General features: G+C 47.3%; 1 protein-coding gene across 6 annotated transcripts in view; it reads right to left on the bottom strand.

Moving 5' to 3' along the window:
- The window catches only part of KANK4 (KN motif and ankyrin repeat domains 4), a 184,591-nt gene that overhangs the window by 14,471 nt on the left and 152,647 nt on the right, over positions 1 to 17,473 (bottom strand). For 5 of the 6 annotated variants that reach the window (XM_088447864.1, XM_088447861.1, XM_088447863.1 and 2 more), the window contains 2 exons: positions 16,167 to 16,309; positions 15,037 to 15,237 (listed from right to left, as the gene is read on the bottom strand). In XM_088447864.1, the coding sequence (XP_088303990.1) occupies positions 15,037 to 15,237; positions 16,167 to 16,309 (344 nt within the window). Of the gene's footprint in view, positions 1 to 15,036; positions 15,238 to 16,166; positions 16,310 to 17,473 lie in introns of those variants that run through there. The other variant, XR_015869859.1, reaches the window with a different exon arrangement.

Here is a 17,473-nt window from a genome sequence, read left to right as displayed (position 1 = left end):
GGAAGGGGGAAGGACCAGATGAGGGCCATGACTTCCTCTCCAGATACAGGAGAGAAGGATGGTAGAGTTGGTAAAGTTGATGGGGAGGGGTGATTTGGGAAAGGAGGAGGTGGAGAGCTGGGGGACTGGTTGGATATGATGTCCTGACGTATGGAATCAATTTTAGATGTAAAGTAGGTAGCAAAGTCAAGGGCAGTGAGCAAGGAGGGGAGACGAGGAGGGGGTGGGCGAAGGAGGGAGTTGAAAGTAGTGAAGAGATGCTGGGGATTAGAGGACTGAGAGGAGATGAGGTTCTTAAAGTATGACTGTTTAGAGAGGGAGAGCGCAGCACTATAGGATGAGAGCATAAATTTGAAATGGAGAAAATCTGCCTTAGAGCGTGATCTTCTCCACTGTCGCTCGGCAGTTCGAGAACACTTTTGCAGGTATCTGGTGCATTTGGAATGCCAGGGTTGAGGAGTAGATCTGCGAGTGTGAATAGTGATCGCTGGGGCAACAGAGTCCAGAGCAGAAGTAAGGGAGGCATTGTATAGGGAAGTGGCTTGTTCAGGACAGGAGAGAGAGAGGATAGGGGAGAGAAGTGAGTCAAGCAGGGAAGAAAAGGAACCTGTGTCGATAGCGTCAATGTTACGCTTAGTAATGGAGGCTTTTGGAGGTAGAGGAGGGGAAGGAGAGAGGGACAGGTTAAAAGAGAGAAGGTGATGGTCAGAAAGAGGGAATGGGGAATTGAGGTGGTCATAAATATCACAACGGTGTGTGAAGACCAGATCAAGCAAATGGCCACTCACATGGGAGAGTGAGGAGGTCCATTGGGAGAGACCAAGTGAAGATGTGAGGGTGATGAGTTTGGAGGCAGAGGATTCTGTGGGGATATCAATTGGAATATTGAAGTCACCTAGGATAATGGAGGGAAGGTCTGAGGAGAGAAAGTGAGGGAGCCAGGAAACAAAGTTGTCAAGGAACTTGGAGGGAGGGCCAGGGGGACGGTAAATGACAGCTACTTGGAGGTGTACTGGGTGGAAGAGGCGTATAGCATGGACTTCAAATGAAGAGAATGTGAGGGATGGTTCAGAGGGAATGGGTTGGTATGAGTAACCAGGGGATAGAAGGACCCCAACACCACCACCATGGCGACCCCCAGGTCGTGGGGTGTGGGAAAAGGTGAGGCCCCCAGAGGAGAGAGCTGCAGGAGAAGTGGTGTCAGAGGGTGAAATCCAGGTTTCAGTAATAGCTAGGAGATTCAGGGAGTTGGAGATGAAAAGGTCATGGGTCGGGACCAGTTTATTACAGACTGACCTGGCATTCCAGAGGGCACAGGATAGAGGGACAGAGTTTGTTGGAGAGATTTGAATGAGATTATCAGGGTTGCTGTAGCGTGGGGGTGAGATTAATTTGGAGGACCGAGCTGAATAGAGTGTAGCGATGGTGCGGACTCCAGTGCTAGAAGGGGAGCCAGTAGAAGGTGGGCAGGAAGGGAAATTAATGATGTGGGGTAAAGTGACATGGAGAGGGGGGTGGGAGGAGGGATTAGCAGTGAGGTAGTAGGACCCCAGTGGAGTATAAGAGAATGAAAGTGGAGTAATGGGAGAAGATGGGGAGGAAGGTAAACAGAGGAGAGGAGATAAGGGGAAGAGGAAGTGGAGGAGACAAGTGGGAAAGGATAAAGGTGGAAGCAAGGGGCAGAACAAAAGATTAGGTAGACACTGAGTGAAGGTGGGAGTTGAAGAAAACATGGTCATGGTAAGGATGATGTGAATAAGGGAAGAAAAAGTTAAAAGTAGGAATGAAGAAAGAATGTAGGAGAGAGCAGATTTCCAGAAATGCAAGTAATAGTGCAGTGTGGGAAAAGAGTCTGTACTGCAGAAGTTTATTATTGTGTATAAAAAAGTGGAGATTTGGTGGGAGCAGAAGTTAAATAGTAAAATAAGATAGTGGTAGGAGCTAGATGATATAAGACTTAGAAAGAGAGCTAAGGTAAAAGTACATTATTATAGAGGTAAACTGACATAACAAAGATAAGTATGCATTAGGATTATATGTAAAGCACAGAGCCAGCAGCAATAGTAGCAAGGGAGGCACCAGGTTTATGCAGCCACCAGACAGGGAGTTCAATAATGAAAGTCCTGGTTATGTAGTCCACAGGAGCTAGTAGTATGGAGACTGTGAACTCACAATTGTTCATTCCACTTTGTCCAATTAATGGTGAGGTTGTTGTTTGTTTTTAGTTTGTTGGGTTTCCTTCTGTTTCACTGCTGTTTAACGCTGATATAACGCCAATTAATCGATTTAAAAAGAAGTTGACATTTCTAAAGATAGGGCACCCAGCCAAGGCTAGTCCAGCCTTCTAATGAACCTTACATAGGAGACCTAGCATGTGAAACCACTAATTTCTAACTACCCCCAAAACACTCCCACTATTATTGCAAGCAATAAATTACCTTAAAGAAACAAACAGCACATACCATTAAGCTAGCATCTGGGTCTATATACCGAGAATCGAACTGAGAAAACACAAACATAAAAATATATTCTAAACCATCAACTACAGATACTATGCAGTGATATACTACTTAATTTAACATTACATCTAAGTTAATTGTTCAAAGCAGTAGTCCTTTACAAGTATCATGCAGCAAGAATATGCTGGGAGCAGTAGTGTATTATGATCATGTACAGTGGTCAGGACATGTTGGGGATGTAGTGTCCTATGTCTGTATAGAGTGTAATAGATGTGTATTATGGTCATGTACAGGGGTCAGGACATGTTGGGGGTGTAGGGGGAGATGTATTAACGGCAAAAATGCGGTAAAACCCCCGAAAATGCCGTATGTATTAAGCAGCAGAATGCAGCTTCGCGTCGCTAGGTAACGCCACCTTCAGGTGGCGTTACCCAATAGAAGCCTATGGGCTTCTTTACGCGACGCTCGGGGCTGGGAGGGATCCGATCGGATCCCTCCCATGAGCCCTCGCAGCCCGCGTCCGTCTGCGCATGCGCAGAAGGACTTCTGGGTGTTCAACCCGGAAGTCCCTCTGCCCGGCAGCATCGCAAAGGACAGCTCTCATCGAGAGAGCTGTCCTTTGCGAAATTCTTGGTACATACCGCGGTAATGAACCGCGGTATGTACGCGAAGTCAAGGAGGATGTACCGCATCGGCAATGTTGCCATTAATACATCTCCGTATTGTCCTATATCTGTATACAGTGTAATAGATGTGTATTGTGATCATGTACAGTGGTCAGGTCATGTTGGGGGTGTAGTGTCCTATGTCTGTATACAGTGTAATAGATGTGTATTGTGATCATGTACAGTGGTCAGGTCATGTTGGGGGTGTAGTGTCCTATGGGGGTCATTCAGACCCGCTCGCGAGCGGCAGTACGCTCGCAAGCGGGTTGATGTTCCCCACTGCGCATGCGCACGACGGAGGGAGCTCCGTCGTGCGCATACGCGAGACCCGGGGAGCGACGGGCTTTCCATTGCTCCGGGTCTCCCACCAAAGGGGGCGTGCTGTCGATGTTGATTGACAGCATGCCCCCTTTGGTGGGCGTGCCGGGGGCGTGCCTGCCAGATGGAGGCGTTCCCATGGGAACGCCTACCGTCTGAAGCCGGCCCCTCTGATAGAGCCAAAATCACTCCAGGGCTTGTGGCAGGGAGACCCTACCGCAGGGACTCCGTCGCAAGTCCGATGGTCGTGATGGTCAAGACCATCGCGACCATCTTTTTGGCCGCTCGCATATGCTGTGGGTGGTCACCCACAACTATGCGAGCAGACGGGAGGCCGCTCCATTTTCATGGAGGAGGGTCCTGATTCAGAGCGAGCGCTCTGGTCAGAGCGTTCAGCTCTGAATCAGGGCTTATGTCTGTATAGAGTGTAATAGAATTTAAGTTTTTCAGTCACTCCCTGCACCACTCACAATTAAATTCAAACTCCCCTCTCTCGCCTCACCGCTCCTCCCTACATCTCCAGCCTCCCAGCCCTCACACCCTGCATCCAGCCTCCCTGCTCTCACACCCTGCATCCAGCCCTCACACCCTGCATCCAGCCTCCCTGCTCTCACACCCTACATCCAGCCCTCACACCCTGCATCCAGCCTCCCTGCTCTCACACCCTGCATCCAGCCCTCACACCCTGCATCCAGCCTCCCAGCCCTCACACCCTGCATCCAGCCTCCCTGCCCTCACACGTGCACTTAAAGGTTTTATTTTTTCGTTGTAGCTTACCACCCCTCCACCTTAATTCTACTACCTCTGCCCCCTTCTCCCCATTGTGTCCACTCATATCCCCTATAGATTGTAAGCTTATATGAGCAGGGCCCTCTCCCCTTTGTCTTCTGTACATAGTTATGCTAATTGCACACAAAGGGCCGTATTCAATTAGCCGCGATAAGCCGAAAAGTTTCCGCCAATGACGTCATTTCGCTAGGCGAGAACTTATCCACGTATTCAATTCCAAAGACTTTTTGCCGGTGCGAAAAGTCTGCAGTGGAAAAGATTCGCCTCTGAAAGAAGGCTGAAAAAAGTGCAGAATTGGGGGTTTGGGGTGCAAAGTTGCAGAAACACCCCTGCAGCCTTGGGACAGTCTCCCATAGGTAAACAGCGTCAAAAAAAGTTTAAAATAACCTTCAGATCAGCCCAAAAAAGTACTTTCATTTTGGGGGGCGAAAAAGTTAAAAGTTGGGCCACAAACTTAAAAACTAGCGAAATAGACTCCAGGGGGTCCCCCAGGTAGGACCCAGGTGTTTTTTTGATTGCAGGTGTTTGCTGACTGTGCGTTTTTTAAAAACCTCACTTGAGCGATTTTTAACCATGCTTGCACCCATTTTCATGTACCCCAACTTTGCTAGGACTACTTATTTTTGCAAAAAAAACCTGCTAAATGCTATTCTTCACCACTTGTGCAAAGACGCTAAATAGCCGCTATTGAGCGCATTTAAGCACAACAAATACCTTCAGCAGGGCTAATCGGGGGTATCCATAGTGATCCCCCATGTCAGCGCATCTTTTAGGGGGTGTCAGGCTGAATACCCCAAATCTGACAGCACTTTTCGCCTGTTTTCGTTTTGCCGGGACGCATTTTTGCGTCCTTTGGAATTTAATACGGGGATAAGCGGCCGCTGGCACGAAAAATGTTTTCTCCAAATACACGCAATGTAGGTGAAAGGTCTGGCCAGCAATTGTATACGGGCCTATGTATCTATGTGAATGTATATACTGTCTTTACTTCTGTTTCTTGTTGTCAATTTTATCCTCTTGTACATAAACCTTATACATAAAAGATAATAATAGTAATCATATAGTGGTCAGGTCATGTATTGTTCTGTGCCTGTATAGTGTTTTATAATAATATTCAGGTGAAGTTGGGTAAGAGCATCCTATGTCTGTATGTAGTGTCTTGTGTAAATACTTATCTGCCAAACAGCAAATGGGCCTCTGAATATTAAGCAATGTTTTATCAGTTTTCAAAGGACATGTTCTGCTGTAGGGGATTACCTAGTCATTCCGGTACCCTTATATGATTTATTTATTACTAGTTATTTATATAGCGCACGCATATTCCGCAGCGCTTTACAGAGAATATTTGGCCATTCACATCAGTCCCTGCCGCAGTGGAGCTTACACTCTATGGGCCTGATTCAGAGCCGTTCGCTATTTGCGGTCGTTCGTTCAAAAACAAGGGGTGGCTATTCAAATGATCCGTTCGCAAATTGCAGTCTGTTCACACCTCTAAGTCTGAACGAGCGAGCAAAACATACGCTCGTTTATTTGTTAAAAACGCCCCCTGGCCGCTCGCACCATACGTCATGTCCGCTATTTATTAGATTAATCGAGTACATCGACCAGCGTATGAACTGCTCGCTATTCTTGTAGTTGGTTTTTGCTACCACAATCTTGCGAGCAGTTCTGGCTATAAAATAACCCAGTGACGTGGTCAATGACGCTGCTGTATTAATTATGCACACCCATAAAACGCCCGTTTTGACCTTTAAGCACGCCTGCGTTGGGATCTCCACTCCCCATTTTCAAGCACCTTCCCCTGTTACCACCCACATACGCCTCATTCTGTCACTCAAAATAGCAGGCATTCGCTATATTGCGAGCACATGAATTTCGGCCGCACTGACTGGTTCGCGCATGCGTATAACGATCCGTACGCATGTGCAGATGTGCGAACATCGCTCGGAACGAGCGTACTGCCGCTAGCGAGTGGCTCTGAATGAGGGCCTATATTCCCTATCACATGTACACACACATACACACTAGGGTTCATTTTTGTTAGGAGCCAATTAACCTACCAGTATATTTTTGGAGTGTGGGAGGCAATCGGAGGAAACCCAGGCAAGCACAGGGAGAATATACAAACTCCACACAGTTAGGGGCATAGTGGGAAATGAACCCATGCCCTCAGTGCTGTGAGGCATTAATGCTCACCATTACACCGTCTGTGCTGCCTATTGTAGCTTGTATTGTGTGTGTGTTTATAGATAGGGATATACTCGTATGCTATATATCTCTATCTCTATCTCAGACAGGCATTGGGCCTGATTCAGGCTTGTACGCAATGGCGATGTTTATTGATTTGAGAGATCATCAGTAAACCGCACATGCACCGAGGTATATTACCGTAGTCGTACGCAGCGACCTTTTACTCGCAGTGTGACTGACACTTTGGAGGAGGTAACTGGTAGTAGTGACGGCAAAGAACCCAGGCGTTTCGTGACCGTTTCGCGGGAGATTTACACCCTCCGCCTGCGATCCCGTACGCAAGAAATATGGCTCCAGCGTCTCGGTTCCCGCGGCCATTCTCCGGGATCATAGGCTCACCCAGGTCTGCGATAACTGAAAGATCTGCGACGAAGCTCCGTCTCCGTACGCTGCTGCTGGGCTTTGCAAGTGGGCGGCTCACTATATCTCCCGGCGTGTGCGACATTTGTATATTCTCGTATATAGCATCTGCGTAGACGGAGGCAGCATTAGCGTACAATTCTGATTCAGGCCCAATGTACAGGAGCTTAAAGTGCAAAAATTATAATTTTCTTTAGGATAATCAGCTCTATACTAAGATCAGTCCTATGAATGAAACCTTTTATAGAAATATTTTTTTGGGTAGTCTCTTAAATCAGCTGCGCTCCAAAACACCTGTCCCAGTACAGACATGCGTTATCTATGGGCTAATGGTCATATCGACAATGCAGTTTACAAAAACTATTTAGTCAACAGCTCAATAAAAACAGTGGGCTTCATTCAGAGCCGCTCGTAAGCGGCCGCTCGTTCGTTCCGAGCGATGTTCGCACATCTGCGCATGCGTACGGATTGTAATACACATGCGCGAACCAGTCAGTGCGGCCGAAAATCGTGTGCTCGCTAAATAGCGAATGCCTGCTATTTTGAGTGACAGAATGAGGCGTATGTGGGTGGTAACAGGGGAAGGTGCTTGAAAACGGGGAGTGGAGATCCGAACGCAGGCGTGCCAAACGGACAAAACGGGCATTTTAAGGGTGTGCATAATTAATACAGCAGCGTCATTGACCACGTCACTTGGTTGATTTATAGTCAGAACTGCTCGCAAGATAGCAGTAGGAAAAACCAACCACAAGAATAGCGAGCAGTTCATACGCTGGTTGATGTACTCGATTAATCTAATAAATAGCGGACATGACGTATGGTGCAAGCGGCCAGGGGGCGTATTTTTCAAAATAACGACCGCAAGTTTTGTTCGCTCGTTCAGACATAGAGGCGGCAACAGACCGCAAAGAGCGAACGGTTAATTTAAATAGCCACCCCTTTTTCTGAACGAGCGAGCGCAAATAGCGTCCGGCTCTGAATCAGACCCAGTATCAGCATCAGATCATACAAGCACTGAATTCTTTATGTGCAGCCCCAATAAAATAAAGAGAACATAGAAATAAAATACATGTCACAACGTAGGAGCTTGTTGGAAAGAACAGGACTTTTTTTTGGAAACTCCAAGTGTCGTTTAGTTTGGCTGTAACTACTGAAGACTCTCAGCTTGTGCCATTCTGCCAGCTTACACATACCGGGCATACCACCGTTATCTCCAGCAAGATTCCTGTGCCAGGTAACTGAGCGGGTTCTTGTTTTTGCAGCAATGATAAAGATCTCAGGACACAGGGCCGGATTCAGTACAGATCGCAATAGACATTACGCACGCAGTCTCGCTGCGAAGATATGTCTGTGCTCACAATGCCATCGCAGCCTAACATAAGGACACCCACCTTATCTTACGCAAACTTAGCAAGACTGCAAAACCATCGGTAACATCGAATAACATCGCAGCCTCACACACACTTGCACAAGCTCTGACCGTACTCGGGAATTGCTAACCTCACGCATGGCATCGCAGTGGCTAATTTATGCACGCCCCTGCAACTGCGTTGAAACGCACTGGCACGCCTACGTTTCGCCAACCACACCCCCCTCGTCACCACCCCCCAAAGGTACTTCCTGTCAATCCTGTCAGGTACTTCCTGCGATGGGTCTGCATAGTCACTGCGATCACAGAACGCAACAATCAGCCGATTGCGTGCGTAATCGCGGTTGCGATCGCTGCTGAATTAGGCCCGCGGACTGTAAGCTGCAGTGTGAATATCACAGTCCATTCGTGCAGCGGATATTGAGTTGGAAGCAGTATGATGTCCCGATGGGCCTGTATGGCAGCCTGTGCCACAGTTCCGCCAGCGCAGACTATCCCACCACGGCCTCACTCTGTGGGAGTTGAGGTATTTTGTAATAATCTGGAATTCCATTCTCTGCACAGTATTATACTCCTCCTGTCAAAGTGATAAAAGGATAAAAGTTCACAGGAAGAGAAATATTACACGGAGGGAAGGAGCGATGTACCCTGGGTGGTCGTACATACATTACAGGGGCCTGTGCAGTACGTCCTGGAGCTGTGTGGAAGCAGAGATGTCAGACTTGGCACGCCTGCATTCCGGCTCTGGGTGAGGGAGAACAGGTCTGAGAGTGACAGCGCTGCTCCCAAACAGCTGCCACTCATCAGTCATGTGTTACTGCACATCCCCTAAGGTCATATTATAGGGAATTATTGCACATTTGCTAAACAAATATTTGAAACACAGAAGACTGTTAGAGGTGATTATATATTCCATGCTCAGAAAGCTGCCCGTTATTCATTGTAGTGTAGTGGAGATGTTGCATTTCGACCTACAGACAAATATAATGGTCGGTACACCCTCATTATTAACAGTTTCTCATGCCACTTTCAGTAACTTGCTTCATCTTTGTGTCTGTCTGCTGCAGCGTTTCCCAACCTCGGTCCTCAAGGCCACACTAACAGTCCTGGTTTTAGTGATATCCATGCTTGAGCACAGATAGTTGAATCAAAATAATTGAGGTACTATTTAAGTCACCTGTGCTCAGCCTCAAATATGGCTATCCTTAAAACCTGGGCCACTGGCATAACTACATAGGGTGCAAGGGGTGTGCTTGCTATGGGGCCCGGCAGCTTAGGGGGCCCGCCAGGCCCAGCAAGCATCCCCCTACTCACTCTGTAGTAGGGCCGACCAAGATGTCAATTTGCTGCAACTGGGAACGCCGGCCTCTGATGCGATCAGAGGTTTCTTAACGGGGGTATCCACTAGACTATTAAGTTGAACGATTACGATCGTTCGACCGTTCAATCGTTTGCAAAAGTGTCAAAAACGACCAGCGATGCGCATGCCCGCTGGTCGTTTAGCATACTTGCCTACCCTCCCGATTTGGTCGGGAGCCTCCCAAAAATCGAGTGCCGCTCCCGACCTCCCGGGATGGCAGACAAGTCTCCCGGCTGCCGCCGACCCCTCCTGTCCCACCGCCGACCCCTCCTGTCCCACCGCAAGTCTCCCGGCAGCGAAGGGGGGCGGTGACGTGTTTCGCGTCATTTTGGCACCGCCCCCCGCTTCACACTGCCTGTAATTACGGCAGTGTGTAGCGGGGACGGAGCCAAAATGACGCGCTCGCGTGGCTCCACCCCCGCCCGCAAAAACTTCCCCACCCCCATCTGCTGGCTACGCCCCCCCAGTAATGCCAATCTGGCTACTCCGTCCTGGAAGGGGCAGCCAGATAGTCGGCATGTATGTCGTTTAGACATCTATCATCTTTCCAACATGCTGGTCAACCTGACGATATCGTGTTTCCAGATGATTGATGACCCTGCACTGAACGTCTGCAGTGCAGGCTCATCACACGACTGACAAACGACTGAACGATCACAATGTCATAATCGTGCAGTCATTTTCAGATCTTGTAGTGGATACGCCCCTTTATGGTGCATACACACGGTCAGATTTGTCAGATGAACGATTGAACAATTTTCTACTGTATTAAAAATGAATGGAAATCGTCCAAATCTGACTGCAAACACATCAGATGTCAGATATTGTTATCTGACAAATGGGAACGCGCATCGTTCATCGTCGCAGGGACACGTGTCAGATTTTCTTTCAGATATGAACGATTTTGAAAATCGATATTGTACAAATCTGAAGGAAACTCTGACCGTGTGTATGAACCATTAGACAGTGAAGGGTTTAAGGATTCATTAAAGAAGGAAAAACAAAAACTTGCTGGCAGAATTTCTAAATAAAAAAAATACCATATATACTGTAACCATGTAGAACCTTTTTCTAAATAATCAGAAGGTGATTGAAGATAATCAAGTACATAATGGTAATTATCAGAGCTGTTTTGCTTACAATTAACACCCCCCAGAAAAAGCAGTTTACTGGAATATGAGCGGATAGTCCAAGACTACGCGAAGGATTTCAGGGGTGCAAATGTATAACTATGAGAGCACCTTGTCCACGCCCAGCTACCCTTATATAGAGCGTGCGGAGATTTCACAGCGCATCAGGGCTACGCACAAACCTTCTTACTAGCATCAGTGGGTCACAAGCGATGTCTGCCGGCAACAGAAAACCACACTGGTCCATTAACAATACAATAATGCTACATGTACACTCTCTGCCTATGATGGACACCGAAAAAAAAACCACCAAGCGCCTGTAAAACACAGGGACTATAGGAGGTCAATGTCTGCTGCAGTAATCCTAATAGAGGAAATTGCCAGACTCACAGGGAGTAAAAGCAAAAATGAGACGGATTTCCTGACACTTTATGGTCACACAAAATAGTCTCAGTACAAAGGGCCTGATTCAGAGCCGGACGCTATTTGCGCTTGCTCGTCCAGAAAAAGGGGCTGGCTATTTAAATTAACCGCTCGCTCTTTGCGGTCTGTTCATGCCTCTATGTCTGAACGAGCGAACAAAACATGCGAACGTCATTTTGAAAAAAACGCCCCCTGGCCGCTCGCATCATACGTCATGTCCGCTATTTATTAGATTAATCGAGTACATCGGAAGGCGTATGAACTGCTCGCTATTCTTGTGGTTGGTTTTTCCTACCACAATCATGCGAGCAGTTCGAACTATAAAACAACCAAGTGACGTGGTCGATGACGCTGCTTTAGTAATACTAATTATGCACACCCTTAAAACGCCCGTTTTGACCTTTAGGCACGCCTGCGTTCGGATTTCCACTCTCCGTTTTCAAGCACCTTCCCCTGTTACCACCCACATACGCCTCATCCTGTCACTCAAAATAGCAGGCATTCGCTATTTAGCGAGCACACGATTTTCTGCCGCACTGACTGGTTCGCGCATGCGTATTAAAATCCGTACGCATGCGCAGTTGTGCGAACATCGCTCGGAACGAACGAGCGGCCGCTTACGAGCGGCTCTGAATCAGGCCCAAAATTTGCTGCAGACAAAGAGAAATAAGTAAAATACACTGGAAATTTCATTACATATCCTGAGAAGGACACCAATAGCCTAATGGGTCCCTACATCCATGCCAGCCTGTAAGGGTGATAATTCTACCCAGCACATCAGGTGCACAGTTCAGTGTCTGTTCCCCTGCAACCTCCCAGCAGATGAGATACTTTGCAATGTACAGTTGGCAATAAGGTGTTGGATACCCCTCTCCTTCACGCTTGGGTACTGCCAGCATTCCTGCCACTTCAGGCCATTCCTGCTCTCCTATTTGCAAACGTTGTTAGATGGCTGGCAGATGAAGCGATAATTAAGTATACTTAAGATTAGAACCACTTTTAATCGCCAATGTAAACCTGCACGTTCTGCCTCCTGTGACCGCCTGTCCTCCCCTCAGGAATCTTGTATTACTCAGAAGCCGTTCTGCACCCATTTTCTACTTCATCGCATGTATTTTGCTGCCAAGTGTGTTAAATCTCCTAATAAATGTTATTCAGTTATACATGTTAGGGCAGCGTTGCATGTAATTGAATTTGTTCCCACTTCCTTTACCGACTGTAGATGTCCGTCACAAAATCCTAATGTACACTGAGGCTAATCCCGGTAGCGAGATGAAAACGTTCGGCTGCTGCAGAGCACTCAGTGAGCTGAGCGGTAACTGTGTGACGGAATGTTCTGTAAGATCTGCAGAGCTCTCCTGCGGTGACATTAACGCTGAGTGTCCCAGGAGAGGAACCGGCACCTTGCAGGTAACGGACAGCTCTGATAGGGAACATCCCCTCTAAGGAAACCGCTTCTGCCTATTAGAGACTAGTTTGCATTTATTACTATTATCCTTTATTTATATGGCACCACTCGGCGCCTTACAAAGCACATGAACAAATGAGGGAACACGAAAACAGCGACTTACAGTACGAAACAATGGAGGACAAGGACATGGATGTCTATTTACTAAGCAGTGTTAGGAGACAGAGTGATAAGATACCAGCCAATCAGCTCCTAACTGCCATCTCACAGGCTGTGTTTGAAAAATGACAGTTGGGAGCTGATTGGCTGGCACCTTATCACTTTTCACTCTGGGCGGAATGTACTAAGGTTGCGGTGACAATTCCGCTGGTCACCGCAACCTTACTAATCGCATATGTACTAACATATGTGATTAGTATCGCAAAGGACAGCTCTTGTGATAAGAGCTGCCCTTTGCGAAGCAGCCGATGCCTGGTGACGGGGTCTCCGTGGGACCCCGCCCCCTCCAAGCCCCAGGAGCTTCCTGCTGGTCACCTGTGCAGGAAGCCCCGGGCTCCTCCTCCTCCTCCCTGCACCTGGAAGAAGATTAGGAGGAGGAGACGGAGGACCCAGGAGGAGCGCGGGCCGGCAACCATGGACAGCAGATGAGTAGGGGCCAGCGCTGGGCGGCGGCAAAGCGTCGGGTGCGGGGTCCGATAAGAAGCCCATAGGCTTCTATAGGGTAACGCCAGGTTTTTCTGGCGTTACCCTCTGGGCCGAAAAAAGGGTGGGCGGGCCTTAGTACATATGGAAATGCAGTAAAACCCCCGGAAACTGGGTTTTTACCGCATTTTTCCTTTAGTACATCTCGCTCTCTGTCTCCTAACACTGCTTAGTAAATAGACCCCATACAGTAGTTTGTACACATTGCTGCATCCGCAATCATAAGACTCTAATAAGCAGCAGGACGTCAGGAACCCAAGGTTAGGTGTCGTTGTGGGCAGTTAGGAGTAAATTAATGATAGTATGAGTAAAGTAAGGAGAAGCACATGAGGGTAGAGGGCCCTGCTCGTGAGAGCTTACATTCTAAAGGGGAGGGGCAGGCAGACAGGAGTGACACAGATGGGGTAGATAGACAGGAAGGAGAATGTAACAGAGGGTTAGGATGAGAGCTGGAAGGCTATGATGGAGTAGTATTGTCTTGAGAGCCTGCTTTAAGATTTGTAGAGGGGTGGAGAGTCTGATAGGGAGAGAGTTCCAGAGGTAAGGAGCAGCACGGGCAAAAGACGGAAGTAATCAGTTAGCAGGAGAGATGGTGTGCATTTGTTGAGCGAAGTGGGCGGGCAGGAGTGTGAAGGGAGATGAGGTCAGAGAAGTAAATGGGAGAGGATTGGCTGAGGGCTTTGTAAGTGAATTGGTAAATGTCAGGGCTTGATAGAGCAACTGTTGTGAAGTAACATGCCGGCTAATGAAAGAGATGGAATTTGGAACAAAATAGTCTTTAAAAACACATTGGTTTTGATCACAACAATTTATATATAAAAAAGGCAACAAAATGAATACATACAGTGCTCGAAGTGGTAATTTAGAGGTGGGGGTATGGAGATTGAATCTTCCCCCCCCCCCATGGGCCCCTGCTTCCATATCACCCCACTGTAATTCTAACCCCCCCTCACACTTCTACCTGCCTGCTCCCCTCTCTCACACCCTGCCCTTACTGATTCCCTCTCTCTTTCACCCCCTAAAATAGCTAGCCTGCCTCTGTCTGCCCCTCTCTCTATTCCCTCTCTCACACCCTCCCCTCTCTAATTCCCTCTTACCTGCGCTGCTGGAGTGGAGCCACCGGGATCCTCGGGTCTTCACTGCAGTTTATTTCGCACTGCTGCGAGCCAATGAGAAGCTGCCATTTGGCAGCCTCTCATTGGCTGGCGGCTGCGAGCCCTGCCATTGGCTGGCGGCCGCGAGTCCCGTGATTGGCTGGCGGCTGCGAGCCTCATGATTGGCTGGCAGTTGCCCAGTGCGTGGTGCTTACAGTGCAGCCGGGACCAGGTACTTTGTCCCGGCTACATGTCAGCGCCTCCACTGCCCCAATTGAGATATGTCCCCTGCGGGACACATCTTAACACATTGCCGCCGCTGTTCCAGCGCTGGGATCCCATACTGGATCCCAGTGCTGGTGCATTCTCTTCTACATCTAAAATGAAGTGGGGCCGGGAAGTGGCGGTATTTCATACCGCCCCACTTCGACCACTGAATACATACATATAATGTACACACGTATATAGTTATATACACCCTATTTCATCTTTTCAAAACCCTCATTTATTTTTTTTTAAACCAGTAATAAAGATTTGTTAATTGAGTCACAGACTATGGAATGATTGGGGCCATCGGTCTCATCACGTGCACTGAACCGCAGTCCTGCTTGTCAGACACCCTTTAACTGCATTGCTACATATAGGAACAGAATCAATAGGAGTAATTTGGAGCGATGTAGCAGAACAGATAGATAAGATGGGACTTTACCTTATCCTTCAACTCTAGATCACAGTCTGGGTGAGACACGAGCAGCTTCACGATTTCCGGATTGCCTATTTGGCAGGCGATGATCAGGGCAGATTCTCCGTCCTCGTCCGTCAGGTTCACGTCAGCCCCGCAGTCCAGTAGGACTTTCACCATGTCTGACCTGGCGTGGCTGACCCCAATCATCAGCGCCGTCTGCCCACCCTGAAACAAATGTCCATAAATCACCAAGACGTGTATTAATATCACCTCCAGCGTTTACTCTACAGTCTGGTAAAACAGGGAATCAATCTTACTGGAATTAATCTTACTGGAATTAATCTTACTGGAATTATTCACAATGTTTTTATTGCACATACTCAAATTGATATTAAGATGATTTGCAAATGTGTTTATTCATTTTCCCCTCACTTATTATTAGTACGATGATTTAAAACTCAGCTTTTTTTTTTTTTGTCAGCCAATGGGCGTAACTGTTTTACAGAAATACTGATGCGGGAATGTATAATGTAAGCGCGATGAAGGCTGGCTGCCAAATTCTCGTGTAGTGAGTAAGGAAGCAGGGGGGGAGCTCGAGCTACTATAGATGTCCGCACACATTGTGAACCTGCCTCTCAGCCCGAGAGCTGAGATACAAGGGCCAATTAGGCCAGACATGGAGGTGGCCATGTTGGAAAATGTGACCATGTTGGCACTCGGGCTAAGAGGATGACTCTCTGCTGGCATAACTGGCTTCTGGTATTGCCTCTGAAAGATAACCTGAAGCTGTCATCTCCCCCCCCCTCCATTTATCAGCATGCCCAATAATGATCCTGTCAATTTTGAAAGGATCATTATCAGGGACCTGTTCTTTTGGAGACATACACCGGGATATTGGGCCGATTACCCAACAGTTTTGTGATTTTGCAACTTGCGTGGAGAGTTTAGCTTTTCAAAACGAATTGGTATTATAGCTGTTGGGGAAGGGGGGCGCCGCGTTTCACCGCTGATTGAACATGTGAACAAAAAACATTCCCCAATTTAAAAAAAAGAAGGTATTTATGAGTGAAAGATTAGTTGTACTTGCTACGGTTTTTTCTGATTTGGTTATTTTGGCGAGTCACGTTTACATCTATATAGAATGAGTGATGTACCTGGGTGGCGCACAAATTAACGTTGCCTAGACTGAGGAGAGCCTTCACTACTTCCATATCTTCATCCGTTTCCGCTGATGCTAGAGGGGTGAGCATGACCGGGGTGTATCCGGCTTTATTCTGGTGGTCCACGTCACACACTCCTAGTAAAGATGATTGAAGATGTATTGCCATGAAAAACATACACACTGGACAAGATACCGTATACATGTTGGGGTGCTACTGTCATTACAAAATTTTTGTTCAAAACCATAGCTGAAATCTGACTACTGCCAACCATAACCGCTAATTCATTCTCCAGTTGTGTCCTGCTTAGATTATGCATAAATAAGTGTACGCATAATGCCCGATAAATTTGTACCTCATTTAGACATGGAGCCATACAACGCGCTCAGCACCTTAAGGTATGGCCAAATCAATTCACAAACAGACCTGATTCCCTGCATTTATCAGCGTCTATGAGTGTGGGAAATGTACAGTAGCACATTAATGTTCTATACCGGGAGCAGGATCAGCTACAGACGCGTTTCAGTATTTTTCTTTAAATTCACATTCAATGAAATCAGTGTTTCCCAGACTCATTCCTCAGGGAGCACAACACAGTGCATGTTTTCCAGGTCTCCTCACAGAATCACAAGTGAAATAATTAGCTCCTCCTGTGGATCTTTTAAAATGGGTCAGTGAGTGATGACTACACCTGTGCTCCTGCTGGGAAGGATGGAAACCATGCACTGTTAGTGGTGCCGAAGGAATGAGATTGGGAAACACAGAATTAAATTAAACTCATCTAAATATGACTTTATCTAAAATGTATACTTTCTGTATCTCTCACAAACAAACGGATTAAAAAAAGTGCAAACTTTAGACTATAATCAGAAAGAAATCCCTATTTCTTGCAATACAACTGGGTAGTTGGGGATGTACAGACAGAGCAGCGATAAGAACAAAGTGCCATTTGCAGGTGACATCCATAAGACCTGTCATGTTGGGATTTTATATTAAAGTTGACAGATCTCTTAACTAGTCCTCCACGATCAATACCCGATAACTGGCTTCTCTCTAAAAGTCAGTCGCCTACGTTCAACATCACTTTCTGCCGCCTCCACAGGCCGCCAGGTGATGTCATTCTATCAAGAACCTTGTACTAACACAGCTGACTATGGGGTCTATTTACTGAGCCGTGTTAGGAGACAGAGAGTTGGGAGCTGATTGGCTGGCACCTTATCACTTTTCACTCTGTCTCCTAACACTGCTTAGTAAATAGACCCCTATGTCTGCACAGGACCCAGCAGGCAAGTAAGGATTTA

Source organism: Taudactylus pleione, unplaced genomic scaffold (genome assembly GCF_031769625.1).
Source record: "Taudactylus pleione unplaced genomic scaffold, aTauple2 ptg000442l, whole genome shotgun sequence".
NCBI classification, from domain to species: domain Eukaryota; kingdom Metazoa; phylum Chordata; class Amphibia; order Anura; family Myobatrachidae; genus Taudactylus; species Taudactylus pleione.
This window is presented reverse-complemented; position numbering and strand designations above follow the sequence as displayed.